This window comes from Squalius cephalus (genome assembly GCF_949319135.1).
Source record: "Squalius cephalus genome assembly, chromosome: 14".
Lineage (NCBI taxonomy): Eukaryota > Metazoa > Chordata > Actinopteri > Cypriniformes > Leuciscidae > Squalius > Squalius cephalus.
In genome coordinates, this window is record NC_137135.1 from 2137345 (window position 1) to 2165000 (window position 27656).

The 27656-nt window shown below is 41.5% G+C and overlaps 1 protein-coding gene across 3 annotated transcripts in view; it reads left to right on the forward strand.

Annotated features, from left to right (window-relative positions):
- Positions 1 to 27656, forward strand: part of jakmip1 (janus kinase and microtubule interacting protein 1) — a 57463-nt gene that overhangs the window by 27699 nt on the left and 2108 nt on the right. For 2 of the 3 annotated variants that reach the window (XM_079893408.1, XM_079893409.1), the window contains exons 6-16: positions 4084 to 4230; positions 4331 to 4480; positions 7150 to 7209; positions 8383 to 8502; positions 10562 to 10687; positions 16990 to 17073; positions 20293 to 20355; positions 20461 to 20559; positions 24969 to 25064; positions 27372 to 27425; positions 27512 to 27577. In XM_079893408.1, coding sequence (XP_079749534.1) covers positions 4084 to 4230; positions 4331 to 4480; positions 7150 to 7209; positions 8383 to 8502; positions 10562 to 10687; positions 16990 to 17073; positions 20293 to 20355; positions 20461 to 20559; positions 24969 to 25064; positions 27372 to 27425; positions 27512 to 27577 — 1065 coding nt within the window. The remainder of the gene's footprint in view (positions 1 to 4083; positions 4231 to 4330; positions 4481 to 7149; positions 7210 to 8382; positions 8503 to 10561; positions 10688 to 16989; positions 17074 to 20292; positions 20356 to 20460; positions 20560 to 24968; positions 25065 to 27371; positions 27426 to 27511; positions 27578 to 27656) is intronic. The other variant, XM_079893410.1, reaches the window with a different exon arrangement.

The following is a 27656-nucleotide window of genomic DNA, read 5'->3' on the forward strand; positions in this document are numbered from 1 at the left end:
CGGAGAGATCCTTCAGTGGGGTGATTCCTGTCTTCAAGACTGCCTGTTTGACATCTCCAGGCGATCAGCTCACCTTGCTGCTCCACGCAGGTCCACCCGCTGCCCATCCCGGAGGCCATGGAGGTGTAGATAACAGCAGATCATCGCACCATCTACACTAGGGGGACCACCATCAGACAAACCAAATGTGGGACGATTACTAAGTTTGTGTGGGACATGTTACCGACACTAAAACATAACCTGAAACTGTTATAAAAATTTTATCTAACTCAATAAAAACATTTGTATTCTGCCTTTCAGCTGATAAGAGTTCTTTGTTCTTCAGTCCCTTCCAGAAACACCATCACATCACAGTGTAACAGAACACGTCTTTATTCAACATCACTGAGCCCAGAGGCATCATGCAGATCACTATTATAACTATAAGTCCAACTAAAATCCAACAAAATAAATAATGAACAAATAAAATATAAAACAACATGAAATTAGATCATTGACAGTCTTAATATTAATTAATATTAATATTAAACCAAATTTTTTTATATTTTTAGAATGGATGTGGATTAAAACAACCACAAGTTGATCAATTCTGTTATATTAAAATGTTAATATACCGAATTATCCATTTGTTTTCTGACAGGAACACATGAACGAATCACCGCTCCACATTTTGATTGACAGCCGTCACAGCCTTCTAGTGACCGTGTTTACTCCTTTCCTTTCAACCATTGGATAGGGTTTAGAAACGGCTGTTGTGTTTGTACTTCTGACGAAGCGCTGTTAAATAAAGGTGAAAAACTACGCCTCAACAAGAATAAATAAAATGCTTTCTTAAAAAGTCAAAAGAACGCTTGCACGTTTTCTTAATATGATCATTAAAAATCAACAGACTGATGAAAATGTGGGACTTTTTCTCAATATGAGATGTGAGGGACTAGGGGTGAAAATGATGTGCAGTTCAACGCAAAGCGGGACGGGTGGTCACCCTAATCTACGCCCGCTGCCGCTTCCAGCTTTTTCTTTGTTAGCAAGAAGGACGGAGGCTTGTGGCCGTGCATCGACTACCGCATCCTCAACGACCAAACGGTGTAGTATCGCTATCCCCATCCTCTGGGACCCGCCGCCTTAGAACAGCTACATGGGGCTCGCATCTTTTCCAAACTGGACCTGCGGAGCGCATACAACCTCATTCGAATATGTGAGGGTGATGAATGGACTGCCTTTGTAACACCCTCAGGCCCATACAAATATCTGGTGATGCCGTATGGACTGTCCAGTTCACCCTCAGTGTTTGAGGGATACATAAATGAGGTATTCCCGGAGTTCCTCCACCAGTTCACCATCGTCTACATCGCCAACACGTCACGCAGGTCCTACAAAAGCTGAGAGAGCACCATCTTTATCTCAAGCTTGAAAAGTGTGAGATCCACAAATCTTCCATCCACTTACTGGGGTATGTCATTGACCATAATGGTATCCAGATGGACCAGAAGAAGGTGGAGACCATCCTTGACTGGCCCTTAATTTCTTCATTTAAAAGGTTACAATACTTCCTTGGATTTGCTAACTTTTACTGACATTTCATCAACAATGACAGCCTCATCACTTCTCCACTCACATCTCTACTGAAAGATTGGCCCAAGTCTCCTGGAACCCGCCAGCCACACAAGCCTTCCTCACAGCTCCTATCCTGGTCCATCCCGACCCTGATCTTCCATTCATCGTTGAAGTAGACGCTTCCACTTCTGGGGTAGGAGCTGTACTCTCCCAGCGGCAGGGTGATCCTCCATGACTCCATCCATGTGCCTTCCTTTACACAAAGCTGTCCCGGCGACGCGTAATTATGATATTGATAACCGATCAAGTTAGCTCTCGAGGAGAGTGGAGACACTTGCTGGAGGGAGCCAATCATTAGTTTGAAGTCATCATGGATCATCGAAACCTGGAATACCTTCGCGATGACAAGAGACTTACCCCTCGACAAGCCTTATGTGCCCTTTTCTTCACCAGATTCAATTTCATTGTCACTTATCCTCCACGTCAACCGTAAAGCTGATGCTCTTTCCCTGTTACACAATCCTGAACCTGATCCATCTCCTCCAGAATCCATCCTCCCTCCAGCCATGATCATGCGTCCCATCATATTGGCCCTCGACGACCAAATCGCCCAAGCCACTCATTCTGAAACTGCTCCACCGAGAGGTCCTGAGGAACGAATATATGTTCCTTCTTCCCTTCATCCGTTCCTCATGGACTGGAGGCCCACCATGACCCAGGACATCTCCCGATAGGTGAAGGGCTGCTCAGTCTGTGCCATAACCAACACACCACGAAGGCTCCCGGAGGGAAAGCTGCTCCCACTACCTATACCTCAGAGACCCTGGTCCCATGTGGGAATCGAGTTTATGACGGATCTACCCTCTTCTAACTACAACACCTGTGTATTCGTTGACCGGTTCTCCAAAGCTTGCAAACTGATACCCCTGAAGGGCCTGCCCACAGCACTGGAGGCAGCTGAACTGGTTTTCCAGCATGTATTCCGTCATTTTGGACTCCCGGAGGACATGGTATCAGATAGACACCCCCAATTAATTTACAGAGTCTGGCAAGCCTTCTTCAGGTTATTGGGGGTCTTCGTGAGCCTATTGTCAGGATACCACCCGCAAACAAGTGGCCAGACTGAGCGTAAGATCCAGGAGATCAGGAGATACCTGCAGTGCTACTGCCACCAACAATAAGACAGCTGGAGCCGTTTGCTCCCCTGGACCAAGTATGCCCAAAACTCCCTGAGACCACTCTCACTCTCACAGGATCTGCCATATCACCAGCCACTCAACACACACCGCATCGCTCAGTTCACAGTCACTGGAAGACTGATTCTCTGCACCTGCATCTAATCACCAGCTTCCCTTTAAATAGCAGTCTCCATCCACACTTCAGTTGTCTGGTCTCGTCGTTACCAACCAACGTTCACAGACTCCCTACCTGTTCGTCTCACCTGAGATATCAACCTGTCTTCTTCGTCTTCTGTCATCCATCTTCTGTCCTCTTGCGCTAAACCTCCTGCAACCTCCTTCCATGGGCCTGTACATATCCACTTCTGTCATCCGCCGCATCTGCAAGTAAAGAGCCCAAGAACTCTATTACCTGCAAGCTAAGTTTCACCAAATCATCAGACTGCTTGATACTCACGCCTTCATCTCTCCTGCTGCTTCTTCGATACCTGCAAATTAAATATATCTGTTTGTTACTTACCCGTCTTGTCTCCATCTGTTGTGTGACAGTGGAAGCAAAGTGACTGAACATAAACTTTAACAGCCATGTTATCTTTGCAAGCACAGACTGTTATTTAGTTTAATCAGTCTTTCTTTTTATTATAGAATTAGCATCATACAAACAATACATGATTATTCCTCCTCACATAAATTTTGCATCTGAAAGGAAAACTCCTACAAATGCATATGCAATAAGGTCAGCTGCAAAAATAACCCTGTCCATGCCTTTTCAGCGCTGATTTTCCACTGTGTGTCTTTAGTAAACCCTGACAGTAGTTTTTAACCGCAAAAGAGGGTTTGTGCTGGAGCAAGTTGTTAGTAAATCTTGCCCTTGGAGTTTGACATCAGCAACAAAAGATATGGGAAGCATTTTCAATCTGCTGATAAAAAGGAATGATTATACACTTCTTCGTATTTTAGTTTTTGCATTTAGCATTTTTCCCCCCTGCTGACCTTTCACTCACTACACTGAAAAAAAAAAATGGTGTAGGAATTACTTTGGAACAATTTTCACAAATAATTACAAAGAAATGACAATTAACACATTGAATTAAACGTGACATTTTGAAGGAAAATGACTGAAATAGTTTTTTCTTGTAAAATATACTCCAATAATCTTACAACCTTTACAATGTTTTTACAGTTCTTAAATTATATTTATTTGTTCTCAAAACACTTTTTACTGTTGTTGATATCTGTTTGAAAAGTCTTTCGGATAGGCTCCTAATGATGATGGAAACCACAGTAAGTCCTGTGCTCTGTTAGGCCTGTCTGTAGATCCGCCCCTCTCTCTCTCTCTGTCGCACAGCTGAAACGAGTGCGGGAAACCGACGGAGAGATGAAGCCTCTCATGGAGAAGAATAAACGCTTGCATAAGAAGAATGAAGAGCTGCAGCAGACTCTACAGCGCATGGAGGACAAGCTGAAGACGCTCAGCAGAGAGAACGCAGAACAGGTGTGCTGAGAGAGACGGCATTCAGAATAATATCATCGTTTAGCCCGTACTGTACTGTACTGATCTTGTAGAGTAAATCCCTCTCCCTGTGTTTCCTCAGAAGGAGAAATCTCATCAGAACCCGCAGCCGGGCGTCCTGAAGAGACACACCTCTCTGACGGACCTCAGTCAGACCCACGAGCAACAGGAGCTCGAGTATCTGCGCCTGCAAATCAGCGAGCAGCGCGGCGCCATAGACGAGCTCACGCAGGTTCGTCTCAGTGCGCGCATGTTGAGATCATCCCACGCCAGACATGCTTGAGTAGTTCACCGAGAGCAGAGGAGTGAACACGAACCTGATTTACAACATATTTACCTTCCATATTAATGCATTTGTGTGTGAAATAATTTAGATTTTATCCCTCATGATTTGATTTGCTAATGGAAAGTGAGGCTATGATGCTATTGGTTAACAAAGATAGTAGAAATGGTTAAGCAAATGAACACTTCCATAATAAGCACTCAGTAAAGTCTGGAATACACTGCACGGGATTTACAGTCAGGACAAGTGGACGCAGATTAGAGTTGACAGAGTTCACAGAAAATCGCGTAGTGAATGATGCTCACAGATTTAAAAATTTTTAAAATTTTTATTTTTAGCTTGTTTGTTGTTTTAAGCTGATTTTCGAACACATATTGTTTTCATTAGTCACACGACTTCGAGCAACAGAGCATGTGTTTCTGCGTGAGTGTGTTCTGTTGAAAGTCTGGTAGTGTGTGCTGAGATCCTCAGTCGTTTAGGGTTTGATGCCCAGGTTTTCCTCTGGAACTAGTAACAAACTCTGCGAGTGTATGATGCCTAGTGTTTTAACATCTGCTCAGACTGTAAGAGTCGTGTAGTGTGTTCCTGCCTTAAGACCAGGAGCGGTATTTCCACATGCAGATTCTGTGTCCTGGCCTGGGTTTCAGCTTTATAATGCGTGTCTGTGTTTGTGCTCATTCTCTAATTGGCCTTGCCTTGTAATTACTTGTGTTTGGTAATCAGCGCTGTGTCTGTTAATTAGTTTGTTTTCTTCATTAAGACAAAGCCTAATTAGAAATGAATTACAGCCTGATTCTCTCTTCCCCTCCCTCATGACTTCTGTTTACACACATGCTGATATTACAGTATTCCCAGCGACAGAGCGGTGTCGGGGAAACACAGTCTTCAAGAGTTTGGGGTCAGAACGTCTTTTAAATAAATGCAGTCTTGGTGAGCATAAAACTACATTTATACTAATAAGTTTCATTCCACACTAGTATTTCCAAACGTTTTCCATATGTTTCTCGTCCACACTGAAACATCGGAAGATGCTTAAATCATCTTACTGCACGTGTGTAAAAGATAATAAAAGCCCGCTGGGATGATATAATGAAGTTCTCACGCTACTCTTCTGGCACGATCCTCAGGTCAATCACCGTCTGGTCTAAAACACAATCGCCCGCATCTTCTGTCATCTTTCGATTGTCCAAAGTAACACTGTAGCAACACTGTGAAAGCGAACAGCACATGCCGGTGTAAACATAGTGAAGTTACAGGTGAAATGTGTTGTTCTGCACTAGCGGCTAGAAAAAGAATTGCAAAAATCACAAAATTCACATTGTTTTAAATGTGGGTTGTGCAAAACGCCCTACCAAATGCATAGTAACACCCTAGCAACCACTCAGAATGGCCTAGGAGCTGCATAGCAACACCCTAGAAACCACCCGGAACACCCTAGTAACTGCATAGGAACACCTTAGCAGCAACTACCCACAATACCATATCAATCACCTTGCAACCACACAGAACACCCCAGCAACTGCATAGCGACACCCTCGCAACCACCCAGAATAGCCTAAGAACCGCATAGCAACACCCTAGAAACCACCTAGCAACCACCCAGAACACCCTAGCAACTGCATAGCGATGCCCAAGCGGCAACAACCACGCAATAAATAGATAGATAGATAGATAGATAGACAAATACCCAAAATAGCATGACAACTGTGTAGCAACACCAAAACAGCAGAACTACATAACACTTGAGCAACCACCCACAATACCTTATAAACATGTAGAAACCACCCACAGTACCATAGAAACACCCTAGCAACCACACAGAACACCCTAGCAAGCAGAAGCGTAGCAACACACTGGCAATGACAAAGAACACCCCGACAACCCCCCATAGCAAAAGCCAAGCAACAAGAATAGTCTAGGAACCACATAGCAACACCCTAGAAACCACCCAGAACACCCTACCAACTGCATAGCAACACCCTTGCAACCACCTAACAACCACCCAGAACACCCTAGTAACTGCATAACAACACCCTTGCAATATTCAGAACACTCTAGCAACTGCATAGCATCACTCTTACAACCACCTAGGACACCCTGTCCGTACATCACATGACTAAACGTGCCTCATCGATTTCAAATACCACAGTGCTCACTACAGCACCACAACAGCGCTTTCACAGTCTGTGTCGACGGAGAAACAGAGGACAAGATGTGCTTTCCAGATGATGTGTCCAGATTAATATAGAGAACACCGGTTTCAACTAAAAACGGAAACGGCGTTTTGGGGACCTGAGAACGTTTTTTTGAAAACAGGCTTCAAAGTATACGTTTTCAAAAACTATATTGTTATTGTCTGTGTACACTGCAAAAACGTGAGTATGTGAAAACGGTGACGTCATGCGTGTGGCGTGTTCAGTCTATAGGTGTGTATAGTGTTTCTTTATAAAGTGAGATCGCCATCTACTGGCCTGGTAACACAGAACATCTTACCGACCCCAAACTTTTGAAATGTGACACTCATTCTGATCCAATGTGAAATGAAACTAGCGCTGAGCGACGACTCTGAGGTGTGTGTGTGTGTGTGTGTTTAATGTGATGTCTGGATGTGCTTTCAGGAACGGGACAGGCTGATAATCAACAAGAAGAACCGGAGGAAAAACATCAAGTTGCCCAAGGTGAGCTCATCCTCAGAAGCTGCTCTCCATCCACACGTGGAAGTTTCGCTCGGGTGACTTCTCTTCTCTGTGCGGACTCTGTCTCCAAGCAACGCTCTCCTCTGACGAGCGTCGCACAGTAATTGGCCTCTCGAGACCTTTGCTTTCTCTTTTCTTTCTCAGGCATTCTCCAGATTTCTCTTCTTGTCTAAAGGGTCACAACAGTCAACAACAACTAAACCAAACAACTAAAAACCACATCAACAAGCCTCAGCTAAAAAGTCTGTGTATGCAGATGTCACTATCCCTGAGTTTGTGTGTGTTTTGGATTTACGTACTATAATTTGGGTACAAAATTGTGTCCTGAAAATGACAAAACCTTGAAGAGAAGAAGAGAAATCTTGGGAAGGTTTGAGGATGTCCTGAATATATGAGATGAATAACGAGCTAAGTTTGCGTGCGGACCTGATGTTGTGATGGTGATCAGGTTTAGTTGTTGGTTCTCCAGAAGTGTTGCTAAGGAGGTGGAGTCAGCAGACGTGACTATAAACTCATCCGACACTGGCGTAACACACACACACATCTGCGACTGTGCTTGAGATCGCTGAGGAAACACACACACATCTGAGAACGCTGAGGAAACACACACACATCTGCGACTGTGCTTGAGAACGCTGAGGAAACACACACACATCTGAGAACGCTGAGGAAACACACACACATCTGAGAACGCTGAGGAAACACACACACACCTGCTGGGGAAGATGATGCTGGGGCGAGTGTTTTCCGGGGGGTGCTCTTAGACCCGTTCAGTATGAGCGAGTACTTTCTGCTGGTGCTGTACCTCTCCATGTTCCTGTGTCTGTGTGCGCTGGTGTGTCTGTACTTCTCCGGCTGTCAGGAGATGACCTACAAACACGATGGTAAGAGACACATCTGAGGGACCTCTGATTTCACGAGTAACATGGGAAATCCTTGAAAAAAGGCTTTTTTGTGGGTTCAGAAACGGGTCGTGCTGGGTTTTCAGCGTCTGTGGGTATCGCTCACTATCACCTTGATTCCTTCAAGCAGGAACGACCGGTGTAATCCTGAGGGAAGCTGACGAGAGGAGATCATCAGCCCACGTCTCGTCTGCTTCATATCGTGTGAAAGTTATTGAGTGATTTATGAAGACATGTGTATTCTGTCTTTCAGAGGCATGTTGTGGAGACATATTTTGGATTTGATGAAGAATCTGTCGACTCTGAGACGTCGTCTCTGACATCATATAACACAGATCACACCCCTGCTACACCCGAGGAGGACCTCGAGGACGTATGTCATGATTTACTTCACTAGCTGAGTCCGAGAGGCTCTTCTGCTCTGCAAAGCTGCGTTTATTTGATCAAAAATACAGTAAAAACAGTGAAATATTATTCTGTTCTATATGTGAATATATAGTAAAGTGTACTTTATTCCTGTGATCAAAGCTGAATGTTCAGCATCATTACTCCAGTCTTCAGTGTCACATGATCCTTCAGAAATCACTCTAATATGAGGATCTGATGATCAACAAACATTTATGATTATTATCAGTGTTTATAACAGTTGTGCTGCTTCAGATTTCTGTGGAAACTGATACATTTTATTTTTCAGGATTCTTTGATGAACAGAAAGTAAAAAAAACCAACAGAATTTATTTGAAATAGAATCTTTTTTAACATTATAAATGTCTTTACTGTCACTTTTGATCAATTTAATGCGTTCTTGATGAATAAAAGTGTTAATGTCTTTCATCTCTTGACCCCAAACTTTTGAACAGTAGTGTACTTATATTCACCTATCTTAATTCATATTTTCTTGTACTATCGATCAGTCTTTCTGAGAATTTATTTAATAATTATTTTGCCACTCTTTCAAGATCCCGTTGTTTATATGCAGTCATCACTATTACTATTGTTTATATTCAGTATTAGTGATTTAAACAAGCCCTGCACTTTTCGACAGACAGGAATAATGCAGTACATAGTAAAATGATAATATTTTGTGTCTTATGAATACAAAATCCTAGATCATATGTAAGAAACACTCTTGCAGCAGCCCAGAACACCTGAACATCTGAGCGGATGAGCCTGAGCTCTGCGTGTGTGTTTACCTCAGAGCATGGCTGTGAATCAGGCGTGTTGATTGGTCAGATGTGCTGTTGACTCTGGTTCATTAGTTGTGCAGAGCTGGATAACGAGCAGTGGCTCATTAACTGTATATAACCCTCAACAGTGTGTTCCTCTAGTGCGGCTCCTCATTAAAGAAGAGTGCACTCACTGAATATCTTCAAAATCAGATTTACTCACTGTTATATTGTTGTGTAAACTGTATTATCAGACAGCTCTGTATGTAAAGTTGTAATATATATTATGCAACTTTACTCACAAACATAGAGTACACTCACATAAGCAATATTACTATATATCAAATCTCAACTGTTTGATTGTTTGTATCGATACAGAATGTAAACTATATTATCGTGCAGCTTTAAGGCATGAGGTTATAAACATTAATATCATGATTTCCTGAAAAGCTGCTTTGTACAAATAAATTTTACTTGAGTTGTTTAAAAATAACATTTTGTGTTTAAAGTAAATTTACCATGTGCAAAACTGGAATATGGCATAAAACAATTATGAATAAAGCAGCGTTTCCATCCCACGTGTTCAAGAGAACAACTTCGTCACTTCCTGGTGCAGAATATCAGTAATAAACTGTAAGTTTCTGCACTCTGGCTGTTTTCCCTCCATCATGAACGAGTGTGTCTCAGAGCGTCAGACGAAACACAGTAAACGCTGTCATGTTCTCTAGCGTTCGGATGCTGGTGTTCGGGAACACACTCGTGTGTGTGACGCTTCTGAGGGAATTAAACCAAATCATTCAACACACTTCAACTCCAGCGTTTCAGAAACACCAAACCAACATTAGAGATGCTGCGATGCCATTGGTCCACTGGTTAGTCCAGTCAACCAATCACAGCCTCTGCTGACGCAAAGTCACATGAGGTTATTGAGGGATTTATTCCGTTTCCATCATAGTTTATGTCTACGTATCGGATACATGTTTAAAAAGACACTTGTTTTTAATCAGCAGGTTTTATTATGCGATATCCCAAAATGCACATAAAAGTGGGTGAATGGAAACACAGATTATTACTCTCCCTGCACTGCAAATATAGATATCACAATAATACACAATGTATGGTTCGGACAAACAAAGAAGCAGTGTTTTTGACGTTTAGGAACTACTAAACTAGTACTAAACTAGTTTAATCCTGATTGATAAGAGTGGATGGGTAAATGATGTGATGTGTTGACAGCTGTGATTGACAGCTTGTGTTGTCGGGCAGGTCTTCTGCCGGGAGGAGGCGGAGCTACGGTTCCGTCAGCTGACCCGCGAGTACCAGGCGCTACAGCGAGCGTACGCACTTCTGCAGGAGACGGCCGGCCCGCTGGACCCCGAGAGGCACTGCAGGGTGAGCGCGACCCCACACACACTCACACACACACACGCATGATAACCGCACACACCGGTTCTCTTACACATTTCATTTTAAAGGGATAGTTCACCCAAACATTTTAATCAGCCCATGATTTACTCTCCCTCAAGTCATCCTAGGTGTATATGACACTCTTCTATCAGACGAACACAATCGGAGTTATATTAAAAAATGTCCTGGCTCTTCCAAGCTTTACTGTATAATGGTAGTGAATGGCCGTTTCTGTTTTAAAGTCCATCAAAGTGCATCTATCCATCAATGGAGTAGAATGGAGGACTCCAATGGAGTTGCTAGGGGGTAGAGTTGAGCATGGGAACAGCTGTGGGGGAAAAGCCGTTCCTAAACCTGCTAGTCCTGGTCCGGAGACTCCTATAGCGCCTCCCAGTGCGTCCATGAGCCGGGTGAGAGAAATCTTTTCTGATGTTGTGTTTTTCTAGTGGTCGACCGATATATCGCCATGGCCGATTTTTTTTCTTTTTGCTGATTGGCCGATATGTTGGAAGCGGGACTTTTATTTTGCCGGGCGGCGCTGAGAACACCAGCGCCTGAGAAGAGAACGGCAGCGCCTGATCACACAGCGCTCACTCACATTCTCCATCTTCATTAGTTTACGATCTCTGTCAGTCATATCTAATACTTTGTTAGACAGAACTGGTAAACAAAGAAAGTAAATGGTATGCGCAAAAAGTAATTATATTATTTGTTACAGAAAAGGCAAACAATCAGGCTAAAATACTTTCTCATTTACGTCAACATTCAGCAAATGCGCATCTACATCATTTAAACACATCTCTGAATCTCTAATGAACATTTAATTTCACAAAGCTTGCAGATGTAATGGAATCCAGCTGTGATATCTTGTGAAGTGTGCGTTTGTAGCCTGATAAACGTGTGACTGCGAGTGACGGTCAGTCCTGAAGTGAGTAAACGCCAGGGGCGGAGTGGCAATCGGGAGAGTCGGGACTTTTCCCAGTGGGCCGGTAGTGTTTTGAGGCCGCGAGGGTCTGATAATAGTTATCCATTGCAAGTTCTTAGAAACACCAATGCAGTTCAAAGGCTATCTGTTGCTTTCGGTGACGTGAACTCTGCTAAATCTGCATATAGCGTGGGAATTGAAGATCAGATTTAGATCCGTTTTGCAAAAACACATTTATGTGAGCAGGTGTAAATGGAATCGTTTTGATAAATCAGACAGCTCACATGAAGTGGCCAGCTGTGAACAGCCCCTAATGATGGAAAGACAAAAAAGAAAAGGGAAAGGTGGCGCTGAGAAGGTCAGACTCAAATGGAGGAGGCAGCAAAATGCTCCAAAATAACGGACATGTTCCGGGCATCAACGAGCAAAGTGTCACAGCTAGGCACAGATGGGAATTAGCACCAGCTACCAGCCAGCCAAAAGCTTGTGAAATTTGAAAGTAGCTCATGGTAAATATGAGACAAAAATGAATGGTTTACTATTGAGCGGCTCTCTTTTTCTCTTATTATTGTATGTTGTTTCCATTCATTGTATGTTGTTACCATTCATTTTTGTCTCATATTTACCACCAGCTATAAAACATAAATGCCTTAATGACCTCCCACCAAATACACCCACCTCAAAATCACACCCACATTTACAACAACAACATACAATAATAAGAGAAAAAGAGAGCCGCTCAATAGTAAACCATTCATTTTTGTCTCATATTTACCACCGAGCTACTTTCAAATTTCACAAGCTTTTGGCTGGCTGGTAGCTGGTGGTAAATATGAGACAAAAATGAATGGTTTACTATTGAGCGGCTCTCTTTTTCTCTTATTATTGTATGTTGTTGTTGTTGTTGTTGACTTCAAGATCTTTTAAATAATAATAATTACACTTGGCATTTCACGTTGTTGTGCAGTCATTTTATTGTAATTTTAGATTTCAGCATTTGCTTATTTACAGGGAACAATTTTCATGAAACCTAAGAAAACTTCACTCCATCCCACCCCCCATCGCGATTGAAGAACTTTAAATCCTTCATTTTAAAATATGCTGTGCTTTATCCAGTTGCCCACTGTGTCATATTCATATCGTTTTCACTGTGTGCTGTATGTAAAATAACCAGTGTGCACGTAATTACCAGATTACTGAGTGCCCTGTTACAGTGTTTACTTCCTTTTTATTCACATATTCATATATTTTTAAACAATTACTTTATTTGGGAAAAAAATAGGTAATAGGATTGCAGATACAAGAAGTTGCCATGTTTATTTTAAAGATTTGTATTGATATTGATTATTGAATATTGAATATTGATTCAAATAAATATCATATATACCACCCTGCTCTCTAAGATATCGGCATCGGCCATCTAAAAACCAATGTCGGTCGACCACTAGTGCTTTCCTGTCACAGCGTTTCCTGTAGATATCTTCTAAGTTTGGGAGTGCAGTTCCTACAATGCGCTGGGCAGTTTTCACCACCCTTTGCAGTGCTTTCCGGTCTGACACAGTACATCTTCTATACCAGAGGTCGGGAACCTATGGCTCGCGAGCCACATCTGGCTCTTTGGCAAAAATCATGTGGCTCGCGAGGTCTCTAACCCTTTACCAACAAACCATCGATGAAAAACAATTAAAACACATCAATAGAGATCGGCTCTCTGCAGAAAAAGCAACCAATTACAATTCCCTTGTTGTAGTACAGCCTACTGAAGTTAATGAAAAGTTTATGATAATAATAATATTAAAGTTGTACCGGCAAAAGTGCGTGTTCAGTGCTGTTCGCGAGTGTCACGAGTCACCACAGCAATCAACTAACCGCTTACGTTTCTGTGGTAACCTACAACTCCTGCACTGGGATTCAAGCTGGCGAAAACCATTCTAGAACAGCAGCAAAAATGTAAAAGTAGACTTTATAAACTTTAATATAACATTTTATTGAAACGGGTGCTTTGCTGCGCAAAGAGACATTTCACCCGCTGGTACTTTCACTTTTGAGTGAGACCCTTTATGTCCTATAAATGTGTCGTATTTTTGATAATCCGCGCAGATTTCAGTTGACGATTCTGTTTAAAGTTATTAAAAACAAAACATGAATGAATGAGAAAGAAAAGAACAGGATGTGCTTTATATTGAAAAGAAATATTAAAAGCGCGATAAGTCGCGAAAGAGAACTGACAGGATACTGTGCGCGAGCTCCGAACACGGACAAGCAGCCTTTGTCTTCGGTTGCGCGCCTAAACGGCCAAATAAACACAGAAATATATCAAAATGCTAAGTCGAGTATTCACGTAAACACAGCAGATAGTACTGTGTGCATTCATTCTCTCTCACACGCACACGCACACAAAAGGGTATATGCTCATCACTTGGTACTCAACCTCACATTGAAAGCCCTGCACAATCAATTCCATATTGCAACTTATTTATTGTTTGCTGAATATTTGTTAATAATATTAATAATTAAATAATATTAATAATAATTACTACTGTTGAATTTTTTATTGAAAAAAGCACGTCTTTAATATTAACTTTAATAATATAGGCACATTTTTTTCCTACTGTGGCTCTTTTGGAAAAATGCATTATCCAAAAATTAAAAAATGGCTCTTTGGTCAATAAAGGTTCCCGACCCCTGTTCTATACCAAACTGAAATCCAGTTGGCCAGGATACTCTCGACGGCACATCGGTAGAAGTTGATCAGGATTTCTGAGGAGAGATGTTTTCTTTTTCAGAGTCCGCAGGGAAAACAGGCGCTGGTGAGCCTTCTGGACCAGTGTGGAGCTGTTGATTGTCCATGTAAGGTCATTGGACAGTTGAATCACTAGGAATTTAAAACTAGTGACACAGTCCACTACCTCGCCATTGATATGGATGGGGGTGTGTGTGCTCCACGTTTCTCCTTACTAAAGTCTACTATGAGTTCTTTGGTTTTCTTAGTGTTGAGCAACAAGTTGTAATCAGAGCACCATGCAGCTCTGCGGTCCACCTCCTCCCTGTAGGCTGACTCGTGGTAGTTCTTGATGAGTCTGATCACCGTGGTGTCATCTGCAAACTTGATAATGATGCTAGAACCATGTACAGGATCACAGTCGTAGGTGAAAAGGGAATAGAGGAAAGGACTCAGCACACAGCCCTGTGGTACACCAGTGCTAAGAGTGAGGGTAGAAGAGCAATGGTGGTCTAACCGATCATACTGGGGTCTGTTGGTCAGAAACTCCAATAACCAGTTGCAGAGTAAAGAACTGATACCCAAGTCTCTAAGTTTGATGATTAACCTGGATGGGATGACAGTGTTGAACGCTGAACTAAAATCAAGGAACAGCATTCCAGCGTAAGTGTCTTTATTGTCCAAAATGAGAGAGAACTGAGTGCAACGTTAAGGAAATTGCATCTTCGTGCTCCTATTTTTGCGATAGGCGAATTGATAAGTATCCAGTGTGGGTGGGAGACAGGTTTTGAGATCCAAGACCAAGCGCTCAAAGCACTTGGTGATGATGGGGGTAAGCGCCACTGGGCGGTAATCATTAAAGGCATGTTACAGAGGAGTTTTTTGGTATTGGTAGAATAGAAGTGGTCTTGAAGCAGGCAGGCACAGTAGCTCTGCAAGAGACCGGTTGAATAAGTCTGTCAGAACCCCCGCCAGTTCTCCAGCTCGTCCTGAGAACACGTCCAGGAATGCCGTCAGGCCCTGCAGCTTTCCGTGCTTTAATCCTGCTCAATGCTGCGCTGACTTCACTGGTCGTGAGTGTAAATGGCTGGAGGTCAGCAGAAAGCTCGATTTTGTTTGTCAGTTCCTGGTTATCCCTTTCAAAGTGGGCATAAAAGTTATTTAGCTCATTAAGGAAGGTGATATCGGTGGATGGAGGAGAGGGGTAAGTAGGTTTGTAGTCACTAATGGCCTGAATGCCCTGCCACATATGTTGGGAGTTTGAGTTGGTGAAGTGTTCCTCACTCTTCAGCTTGTGGCAGTGCTTGGCCTTCTTAGTGCCTCAGATTAGCTCTGGCTATACTATAGGCCTGTGCATCTCCAGATCTAAAGGCAGTGTTGTGTGCCTTCAGTAAGAAGCAACATCTCCATCTCTGTTTATCCAGAGCTTCTAGTTTGGGTACAGAGTGATCTGTTCCTGTGTAGTGACACTGTCTATTGTAATGATTATATGTTCCAGTAAGAAGGAAGCGTAGCTGTCGATGTCTATGTAGGAGCCACAGGTTGCCTCTCCAATCAGTCTGTTGAAAGGACAGTTCAGAGTCTGCTCCCTCTGGCCACACTTTGATTGTCCACACGTTAAATAAGTGATAAGTTCGTGAGAAAGAGGAACAGGGAGCTGTGATCTGATTTACCCAAATGGGGGAGGGGGTAGCTCTGTAAGCTCCAGGTATGTTAGTGTATACCAAAACATAGAGTTTTGTTATCTCTGGTGTAGCAGGAGACATGCTGATCAAATCTGGGGTCTTTAAGTTAGAGTGACTGAAGTCACCCGCAACAATAAAAGCAACCTCTTGCTGAATTGTTTGTTGTTTGCTAATGGTTGCATGTAGTTCTTTCATTGCAAGGTTAGCATTAGCGTCCGGTGGAATGTATACTGCAGTAACTGTTGTCGATGTAAATTCTCTGGGCATATTAAAGGGTCTACATTTAATCATAAGAAATTCCAGGTTAGGTGAGCAGTGTCTTCCAGTGATAACAGAGTTGGTGCACCAAGCTTTATTTATATAAATGCACAACCCTCCGCCTCTGGTCTTACCGGAGTCTTCTGCCGTCCTGTCTGCCCGGAGAATGTAGCGCTCCGCTAACTCAGTAGCGCTGTCCGGAATGCCATTATTCAGCCATGTTTCTGTAAAAACTATGATATTAGAGTCCATAATCCTCTTAAATGCAGGTAATGCACAGGCGAAGTTCGTCCATTTTACTGACCAGTGACCGGACATTAGCGAGATGCTGGGTAAAGAGAGCCGATGTGGACATTTTTTTAATATAACTGATTGAATTCGTCATATACACCTACGATGACTTGAGGGTGAGTAAATCATGGGCTAATTTGAATTTTTGGGTGAACTATCCCTTTAAATCTTCATCAATCACTCCAGTGTTTAGATCCAGTTTAACTGAACTTCAAGAGCTTTTCAGAATCTCCTCTTCCCACACTGAAATGCCGCTCAGCCAGCATTGTAGCAAGCATGGCCGAAAGTTCCTGCCTCAGAAAATTCCTCACCAAATTTTGTAATTGATTTGAAGTTGAAAAGCAGCCCGTGTAGAGTGTACATGGCCGAGGCCGGCTCTCTGATTGGCTCTTGCTCTGTCCGTCAGACACGGGAGCAGCTGCAGGCGGAGCTGATTGGCTGTCAGGCCCGGATCGATGACCTGGAGCGGAGCCTGGCAGAGAAGGGGCAGGTAAAGGAGAACGAGGGTCACATGGCCTCGCTGCTCGTCTTTCTGACTGCCATGCTTGTGTGCTGGCGCTACACAGAGACGATATGGTGCCAAATCATGTGACTTCACCCACAGGACCAGTGCAATTCTGTCAGATTTATTTACATTTACTTTGCATGTCCAATGCAAGACTCTGATGTGTTAACAACAATTATACAGGTTGTATACTGCATATTTGAATCGGCTCGATCAGCACAGTTTGTGTAAAGACGCTGTTTTGGCCTAGCGTCTCTCCTTTATACTGTAAACTTTTATTCACTGCCTGCCGTAACCCTAGATTTGAGAACGGTGCACATCCTGACCTTTGACCTAAAACTGAGGGCGAACGAGGGCACACATATAATGGAGTACTAGCTTACTGAAGGCTCATAAACCCTACACAGAGGGCAGTTTGGTCCAGAAGTATCTGATACATTCACTTTCTTCCATAGAGATGTTTGAAAAGTTTATGTTAAAGAGTTAAAAGCATTAACCAAGCCAACCAGAAACAGAAATAATATATTTTTTCAGTTTCATGCAAAATATGCATGTTTATTTAAACACACACACACGCATATTTAAGTATTTTGAGAGCTTGATTACGTCATGTGCAGTGCCTCATGGGAGTGGCTATTCTCTACAGAGCGTTTCTGGCACGACTTGCTCTCCGCTACATTTTGATTGGGGGAATTTACTATACAGCATCATGGGTAATGCAGGTTGTCGTCATGAATTCTGCTGTTAAACAATTTAAAATATATATATATGCACAGATATATTAAACAAAAGCATATAGCATCGATTGACACTCACAGTAGGTCTGCATCTGCAGGTTTATAAGTTATTGTTGAATAACTTACGGAGTTTTTACTCCCCTGTGTTGTGCCGAACTCTGCCGCCGCCAGATTCCCGGTATAGTTACTTACAGTATAGTCTATGAAGGCAGTGTTGCATTCTTTGAGGCGTTATGTAAATGATCTCTAAAGACACACGGTTGCTCACGGTAGGAGAATTTATGCCACTCAGAAACTCTTACAAAGCCCAAACAAACCCTCACTTGTGATCCATGAACGCGTTTTTCACACTCCGCACACGTGCAACACGTGCTGACGGGAATAATTAAGAGAAGCGTCTTCTCATTGGATAAGGACACTCAGTCGCATGAATAATTAAGAGAAGCGTCTTCTCATTGGATAAGGACACTCAGTCGCATGAATAATTAAGAGAAGCGTCTTCTCATTGGATAAGAACACTCAGTCTCATGAATAATTAAGAGCAGAGTCTTCTCATTGGATAAGAACACTCAGTCTCATGAATAATTAAGAGAAGCGTCTTCTCATTGGATAAGAACACTCAGGCTCATGAATAATTAAGAGAAGCGTCTTCTCATTGGATAAGAACACTCAGTCTCATGAATAATTAAGAGAAGCGTCTTCTCATTGGATAAGAACACTCAGTCTCATGAATAATTAAGAGAAGCGTCTTCTCATTGGATAAGAACACTCAGTCTCATGAATAATTAAGAGAAGCGTCTTCTCATTGGATAAGGACACTCAGGCTCATGAATAATTAAGAGAAGCATCTTCTCATTGGATAAGGACACTCAGCCTCATGAATAATTAAGAGAAGCATCTTCTCATTGGATAAGAACACTCAGTCTCATGAATAATTAAGAGAAGCGTCTTCTCATTGGATAAGGACACTCAGTGGCATGAATAATTAAGAGAAGCGTCTTCTCATTGGATAAGGACACTCAGGCTCATGAATAATTAAGAGAAGCGTCTTCTCATTGGATAAGGACACTCAGGCTCATGAATAATTCTCAGTCATCGATGGAGTACAGCTGTGAGAAACATCACGTTCTGAGAGATTGACAACATGAAGATTTAAAACCCCGGAAGACGAGCGAAAATAGAGCAAAAAAGTTTAAGCTACAGTTAAAACTAACGGATGCTAACATTGTATTCTATGATGAGCAACGCAAGCAAAAAGTTTAGCGTTTCATGACCTTTTCAATATAGTATGTATAACAGAAATAAGAAATGATTCAAGCGTGCAACATTGCTTTTGCATGACCTCATCAAACTCCACGTTTAATCCGCTGAATGATGTCCATTCATCATTCCGGAAATAAAACTGTAGGATTTTAATCCATTGTAAAAAAAAAAGTTTAAAAATCAGAGTTTATTTTATTTCCAGTTCATCCATCGAACTGATGATGGAAATGCATTGCATTGTGGGATTCGGCATCATCACAGTGTGCTGTCAAAGAAAACATCATTACTGTGGATCTCAACCAGGGCTGACTTCAGATGACTTCAAATCAGAGACATAGAAGATAAAACAACTACAAATCAACATGCGTTTCTAGATATGCCAAGCTTTAAAGGTTTTACTGGACAGAATCTGTGAGTGGACGAGCCGTTATTGTTGTGGACAGTTTGGGGTCTTGAAGTCAGAAGGTTGAGATCCGCTGTGGTTTAATGATTGGCTGATTCCCAGTGCATGTTTGTCATTGGTCAGCTGCTCTCGCATGCATTTCTCTGCTCGTCTTTCATTGGTTGCTAGATGTTCCTTTTCCTGGGAAATATGCAAATGCACTTTCCTGCATGATGCCTAATAAATCAGCCATTTCTCCATCTTTAACTCTCATTTTATTTTTTTCTGTGTGTGTGTGTGTGTGTGTGTGTGTGTGTGTGTGTGTGTGTGTGTGTGTGTGTGTGAGTGCGTGTGAGTGAGTGTGAGTGTGTGTGTGTGTGAGTGTGAGTGTGTGTGCGCGTGTGTGTGTGAGTGTGTTTTTGCGCATGTGAGTGTTTTTGTGCGCGCGTGTGAGTGAGTGTGTGTGTGTGAGTGTGTTTGTGCGCGTGTATGTGTGTGTGTGTGTGTGTGTGTGTGTGAGTGTTTTTGCGCATGTGCGTGTGAGTGTTTGTGCGCGTGTGTGTGTGTGTGTGTGTGAGTGTTTTTGCGCATGTGCGTGTGAGTGTGTTTGTGCGCGTGTGTGTGAGTGTGTGTGTGTGTGTGTGTTTGCTCTGTTTATGTTGAGCTGATTGTTTCAGACTGATTATTTGTTGTGCTTTGACTGACACGAGCGAATGAGAGTGTGTGTGTGTGATTAGTGTGTAGTGAGGAATAGGAGTGTTAGAGAAGTATTAGTAGTGTAATGTGTAGCGGTGTGTGTGTGTGTGTGTGTGTGTGATGCAGGACTCAAAGTGGGCGGAGGAAAAGCAGAACCTCATCAGGATGAACCAGGAGCTCAGAGAAAAGGTAGAGCCGTCGAGTCCTCTAATACACACACACTCAAACACAAGCACTAACACTGGTCCGGTGTGTGTTTCTCTCTCTCTCTCTCTGTGTGTGTGTGTGTGGTAGATAGCCTCGCTGGAGCAGTGTGAGATGCGCTTACGCTCAGAGGTTCGGGATACGCTGGATCAGAACGAGCTGCTGGAGTTCAGGATCCTGGAGCTGGAAGTAAGAGAGTGTGTTTTGCTCCCGCATCATCAGCGCTCAAACCCGGCTCACGTCTACACACACCAGTCCTCACACACACTCTGAATGTGCTCATGTTTTCAAAACTGTATATTTATATCACCATTGTTTTGTTAAATATATACGTTTCAATGGAATAAAAGTTATTTGAATGAAACTCCTCACCAATCTTTTCTTTTGGACTGCACATCTCCCGCATGCTGTGTTTTATGTGTGTGTATGACGTCACACCTTTGTTTACATGCACAAACTCACTATTATTTAATGGTTATGTCAAATTTCATTCTGCACATCATCATCCCAAAATATGTTCTGTTTTTGTATGCTTAATAATGTCATGCATCTGTTGTGTGTATATCACACGTGATTGCTGTGGATTATTTGTGAGAGTGTTATTCACTAGAGAATCAGACGGACAGTAGAGGAGAGCGGGCACAAACACTTTCTGACTCTCAGTTTGTGTAAATCCAGTTGGGGTTCAGTGAATTTATTTTGTCCCACATTAATTTCACACGTCTAGTATAATTATGTGGTTTTGTTTCATTAATACGGTGTATATTTTTTTCTTGATTTACCCTGGAAGAATGGAAGTGAAATGTGACAACATGCCCCATAGGTGGAGTACATTAAAACACATGACAGATTAAAATATGATCTAATTAAAAATATACAAGACAAACTAAAATATTTTGTCAATAAAATACAATTATTAACTTTTTTTTTATATAAAATAATGGCATTTTTTAATAATTAAAAGAATATACATATATTTTAGTTTGATAACAAACACACAATAAAACAGCTATACAGCACGGTTCAGAACATAATAATAATGAATCATTTCTGAACATTGAGTCTTTATTGACCTTTTTCTCATGTTTTCTCAGTAGAATTCATAAAAGTATAGACTATAATAGAATAGTTCTCATTTTAACGCAGTGTGACAACATGCCCCGCCTGAGCAACTGGGATTTAAACCCAGCGAGTGTCTTCTGCTAGTTAGATCAACATGAAACAACTATCTCAACTGACTGGAGATTAATATAATATCAGATTTGTCTCATTTTAAATAAACACACACACAAAAAAAAAAAAAAAACCAGATGAAAAATTAACACGTAAAAAATTGACTTTTGCCATGGTTAAATAAATGTTCAGTGATATCTTCCAAAGATTTTTTAATTTTGGTGCAATCTTTTCTATATATAGTATTGATATGTGATAACTAGTAAACACACCAAATTCCATTATGCTGGCATGTGTGGAAAGTTTTAAACCATGTGTGTGACAAGACACATGGTTTAAACAAAAGATTGTTTGTCTTTCAGCATCATGTCACAATTCCTATTCTTAGTGTCTTAAGCCATTCTGTGGCTCTTCTAATCACAGTCAGGTCATGTGACGTAGTGATGATGGAATCGGCAGTCACTTTATCCAGAAGCGACTTACAGCAGAGAAACATAAGCAGTGTCACACAGCCTACAGTATTCAACAATATTTGTAGGATCTGCACACATTCTGTTCCATAATGTTGTTTGATTGTGTTTGGTGTGATATTATAATAACCTGTACAGATTCTTCCCAAAAATATCACCATAACCCTCATGCCCTTTCAAACACATATTCCTTTCTTTATTCTGCTAAACACAAGATAGTGAATGTTTGAAGAATATCCTGCAAGTGGAAGCTGCCCTTGTGAAAACGATGTATTAATATAGACTCTTAATAATAATAATAATAATAATAATAATATACTTTAAAGGAATATACTTAAGTGCAAACTGAATGTAATGATGATTGCATGCTATTTACAATTATATGAAAATGTATTATATTTAAAATTTAAATTAAATGCAATTAGTTTTAGTGCTTTTTGATCAAGTACATCTTTATATGTAATTCCATAATTCCTTATATTGTTTCTGAATTATGGTTAAAGTTACTGTGGAATGTACTGACGAGCATTTATTGTTGACTAAAATCGAATTGTCATTTGTATTTTTCTGTATTTAGATACTATTTTTAAATAATAATTTTAAATGTAATATCAAATAACAGTACAGTTCAAATTATAATCATGTTTGTCTTTAGTCTGTTAATCAATCAGAAAAAGTGCTCTTTAAAACAAGACAAAGGTTTATTAAAACATGATTTAGACATACTTTAAGGAAAAACTTTAAATTTGACTATTACAAAATAGACTTTAAAAAAGCGTACTTGTGTTGTGGAAAAATAGACATGAAAGTGTGCTCTTTTTAAGTGCACTTGAGTAACATTTTATACTGTGATGATACTGCATTATCTGTGAGTTTTTTAAACAGTTTTTAAAAAATATACTTTTGTGATTTGAAGTACACTACAACTGCACATTCAATTCAATTAACCGCAGGCTTAAAAAAAGGCGAAAGACACACCATTAAAGCAGGCCTATCATAAAAGTGCATGATATTCCCAGTCTCCTGAAGTCTCATGGTCGCTTTGTGTGATGAAAAGACCAAAATGTTATTTCACCATCCATTGTATGACTTTAGAAGACATGGAATATAGCGCATGGACCACTTTTATGTGCTTTGTTTTGTAATTTTTTATATATATATATATATTTTTTTTTTTTTACATTTATTCATTTATTTTTGTATGTTGAAGAGCTGTTGAGGATATTCTTTAAAAAAAAAATCTCTTTTTTTTTGTTAAGCTGAAGAAAGGACGCCTCGGTTATGAGACGTTGCGTCGAGATTGACACTGTGGAAATGCACTGTGTGATTGCGTAGTGAAGCATTTGTGAAATCAGTCCAATAGCGTATCGGCGGGGGACACACCCAGACCAAACATTGTCAACTTCCGATCACAGGCACGCTGGAAGTATGGCAGGGTGACGCGATGTCTCGTTCCCTCTTCAGGGAACTGAGGTTACAGTCGTAACTGAGGTGTTCCTTTTCAAGGGAACTTGCATTTCGTCGAAATTTACGCTTTGGGAACGTCTATACCAACGTCACCATAGTGACCAGTGCCTTGTGTGAAATCAGGCGAACACAACAAAGACAGAATCACCTGGAACCCAGGAGTGAAGCCCAAAACTAGGTTGTAAACCCGACGAGTGTGTGCGGAAAGGAAAAGCCAGCCACATCACACACCTCTTGTAGGGATACCCCTAATACAAGGCTGCAAAGCCACCATACTCCTCTTGCTCCAACGCACCACGGAGGAGACCGGTTTGTTTCCTGTGCAGGGAGCTCTAGAGTGATCATGGCCTCAACAACCTCAGTTAAGAGACCCGAGTCTATGAGTCGAGCCCCCTCAGAGGCCAAACCCACACCCAACTCTGTTCTCCAGAACTCCCGGGAGTAGAGACAATCAGGGAAACCATGTAAAGACGCAGTACAGCCACGTCTGCAACTCTATATGAGCTCCACTACCTCAGGGTGTAGTCTTCCTTCCCTGGGCCTCAGCCCCTGCCTCGACAGGGTGTCTGCTCCCTGAATCTGGTGCCCAGGGATGTAGAGCCTGAGCCATCATCACCAGGTGATTAACTGCCAGGTGAGATGATGACCCATCCCGTGAGGGAAGCATCTGTCGTAAGCGTTACGTGACGACAAGGAGCTCCCAGCACCCTCCCCCTGGAAATTAAGAGAACCAGCCTCTCGAGACTGGTCTCTGGTGTTACTCAAGCAACCAATTCAGTGCCCTGAAGCGGCGCACAGGCAGGGAACAGCCGAACTGATTGCTCTGAGACCCTTCTCGGAGGGGGCGAGAATCCCAGCTGAGATAAGGGCTCGCATGAGACTAGAACTCGCTGGAGACCATTGCGCCCTGAAGCACACGAGGTGATGGGGTTGGCAGAACGGCCCCTGAAGGCACCAAAGGGAGATGGGCACCGTATAATGAGGTGTTATTCATTTCCACCCAGGACATTTCACAATTCATTTCCTCAGAATTAAATGCAGCCAATGATCAACCAGACAAGTAAACAAGGTCTTTATGCTCCTTTACACCATTATGCTCCTGTCTAGATATATTATACTTGTGGACAAACAACAATAAATAGACAGAGACAGGTTGACACAGAGTGCTTCCTGAAGACACAGAAGCTGACAATATCTGGTCTGGCTGCGCTTTATATCTACCTGCCATGACGTCACCCGCCTATACGCCATTGGACTGATTTCACAAGTGCTTCATGACGCAATCACGTAGAGAGTACCCACAGCATCATCTCGACGCAACACGAGTTCTCTTGAAAGGGAATGTTTTATGACATTTATGGTTGAACAATTCCAGAATTAGAATTTTGAAACTATCCCTTTAAAACAACAGTTTCTCTACAGATACCATTATGCCCGAAATAAGTTTTCTCTGTATATTTCACCACCAGTTATTCTTTTAACCAATAGGAGAGGGAACGGCGTTCTCCTGCCTTTAACCTGCAAATCTCTGCCTCTGAAAACAACAGTATCCTACAGCTACACTGCCAACAAGAGGGTGTCAAGGTAAAAACACACCTGTACATGCACACAAACACACTCACACACACACACACATACTGACATACAACCATTTAATGCCAAAATAGCTAATGTCAAGGTGTTTCCTTTAAAATATACTAAGTATAGAAATATAGAAATAATAAGCCTTAATCTAACGTAGAAATGAGTGCAGAAATCATCTTACAAATGGATTCATCAAACATCACACATGTGATTCATCAAACATTCATACACAGCCAATCCCCTCATATGAATGATCAGACGTTGATAAATGTGGCGGTTGAAAACAATCGTCATTTAAATATCATGCCCAAAAATTCACATATTTGAATATGAACTTACCTCACGACTGTTAAAAAAAAGTATGTTCTATATATTATGAATGTGGGAAGTATGAATGAAATTCGGATGTCAAGTTAAGTCAAGTCACTTTTATTTCTATAGCGCTTTATACAATACAGGTTGTTTCAAAACAGCTTTACAGAGATAATAGGAAAATAATGCATTTCGCCTGTTGTTCAGCTGAAGTTAGTTCAGTGTTGATTCAGATCCATTGTAAAGATCATCAATTATCAAATTACTTTTTTCATAGTCAAAAATTATGTCATCTTCCAGCTCAGTTCAGTTCTCATACAGCAGTGTCAGTACAGTCAGATCAATAGTATTGTTGAAGTCAGTTGCGTCGCTTCACTGCCATTCATAAATTCTCTCCCGGTGCCTCATGGGATTGTCCATAACTCCACTTTTAGACAAACACTTGTGAACTTCCCTAAGCACTTCCCTTCGGGGGAATCCAGCCACCATTTTGAGGTGCGTTCAACTTCGTCAAGTGGGCGAGGTAAGTCTATTTGGATAGACACTCGACCCCTCGATTTTGACTGAGGGAGCAAGTCTACTCAATATGTACACTATAGACCCATAGTCCACAATGCAACACGTTTGTGAAATCACAGCAGATCGCACTTAATTTACCCCCACCCCACACAACTCTAATGTCTGTTATTGGAGTAACTTATTATTGGAGTTATTGGAGAATACTCGTATTTACCTTAAGCTGACTGTTATAGTTTATTGTATTATCATTTTCGTTTGTGTAATTTTTTATATTTTCTCCAACAGCCCAAGCATACACACAGGTCTATAGAATGGTGCTTAAAACAAATTCATAAGGAAAAACTGTAAATAATTAATGAGCTCCATTGTGGATTCCCGGGATCAAGGGCTTAGGCTGTTCCATTTAAACTAATTTCAAGGGTTCCGCCACTAGTGGGCTCTCGTGGATTGATGGCTAGCCTATCAAAGGGCCCTGACCTCGAGTGCCCCAGGTTAGGCTCGCAGGATGGCTCTTCCGTTCTACGCATTGATTGGACAGCAACTGACACCATACAAGTGAACCGTTTTGAAAGGGAATGTTTCGGTGCATTGCGTATGCTGGTCTTGCTACTGTGCTGGCTATCAAGTCGAAGCTTGCTGCTCCTCAGGCAAAATATTCTGATGAAACGGCTTTCAGCACCAGCTTATACAGGCCGATGTTCCTGCCCATTTGAGCGCTCTGAAATGCCATTTGTACAGTTGCACAGACGCGATTCAATAAGGTTTCAGTATTTCAGAGAAAAAAAATGTTCCTTTAGCATCAGTAATTGACGCAATGATCGTTCCTGTTATCTCAGGGAACCAAGTTTACATCAGTAACCGAAACGTTTATAACATGGAGAAATGTAACACGGCCAAGCCCAAGAAGAAGTAATGTTTGATGAAAATTGATCTTAGACCAAAAACACCTGTAAACCTCATAATCACAAATGATTATTAAAGAAGTATTTAATATAAGAAAATACTTTATTAATGTTTTGGATAGGATATATGACATACTGTCAATAGAATATTTTACCATTAGCAACACATTTTTAAATGATGAAAATGGCTTCATAGGTTTTTATTCCAGTCAAAATGCTCTCATAACAATTGCTGCACACAAGTTCACGATAACTCAGAAACTTGCATGCTCGAGTTGAAACCTGACGTGAGATTTGATCTTAGTCCATATTGATAAATGTCACGTTTTGCGTGGAAACAGTTTTTTGTAATACTTTCGTTTTGTAAATAAGGGCCATTGTGCGGATGAATGAATGTGTCGGTTCAAAACAAGTTTATATCCATTGATACTCCATAACCAATAGGATGTCACAGTCCTATCCTTTATACAATACAATTATTCATATACAATAAACACCAAAATTTTACACCTCACACATTTGCATACATGTACTGTATGATTGCGTACCTCATCTTCACATGTGTTTGGTTTAGGATGTTATCATTCCTGACCTCATGAAAAAGCTTGACATTCTTGGCGATAATGGGGTAAGAACCATCTTTAATATGTGCACGTGTTACTCCTGTTTCTCACAATTGAGAGCTGAAATTAACTTTTCACTTCTCGCTGACAGAACTTGCGAAATGAGGAGCAGGTGACAGTAATTCAAGCAGGCACTGTGCTGTCTTTATGTGAAAAGGTATCATGCCCTTCATTCTTGAAATCCTCAAAGATGATATGGCTTTTGTTTTGTCTGTAGCTCTATTGAATTGCTTTGT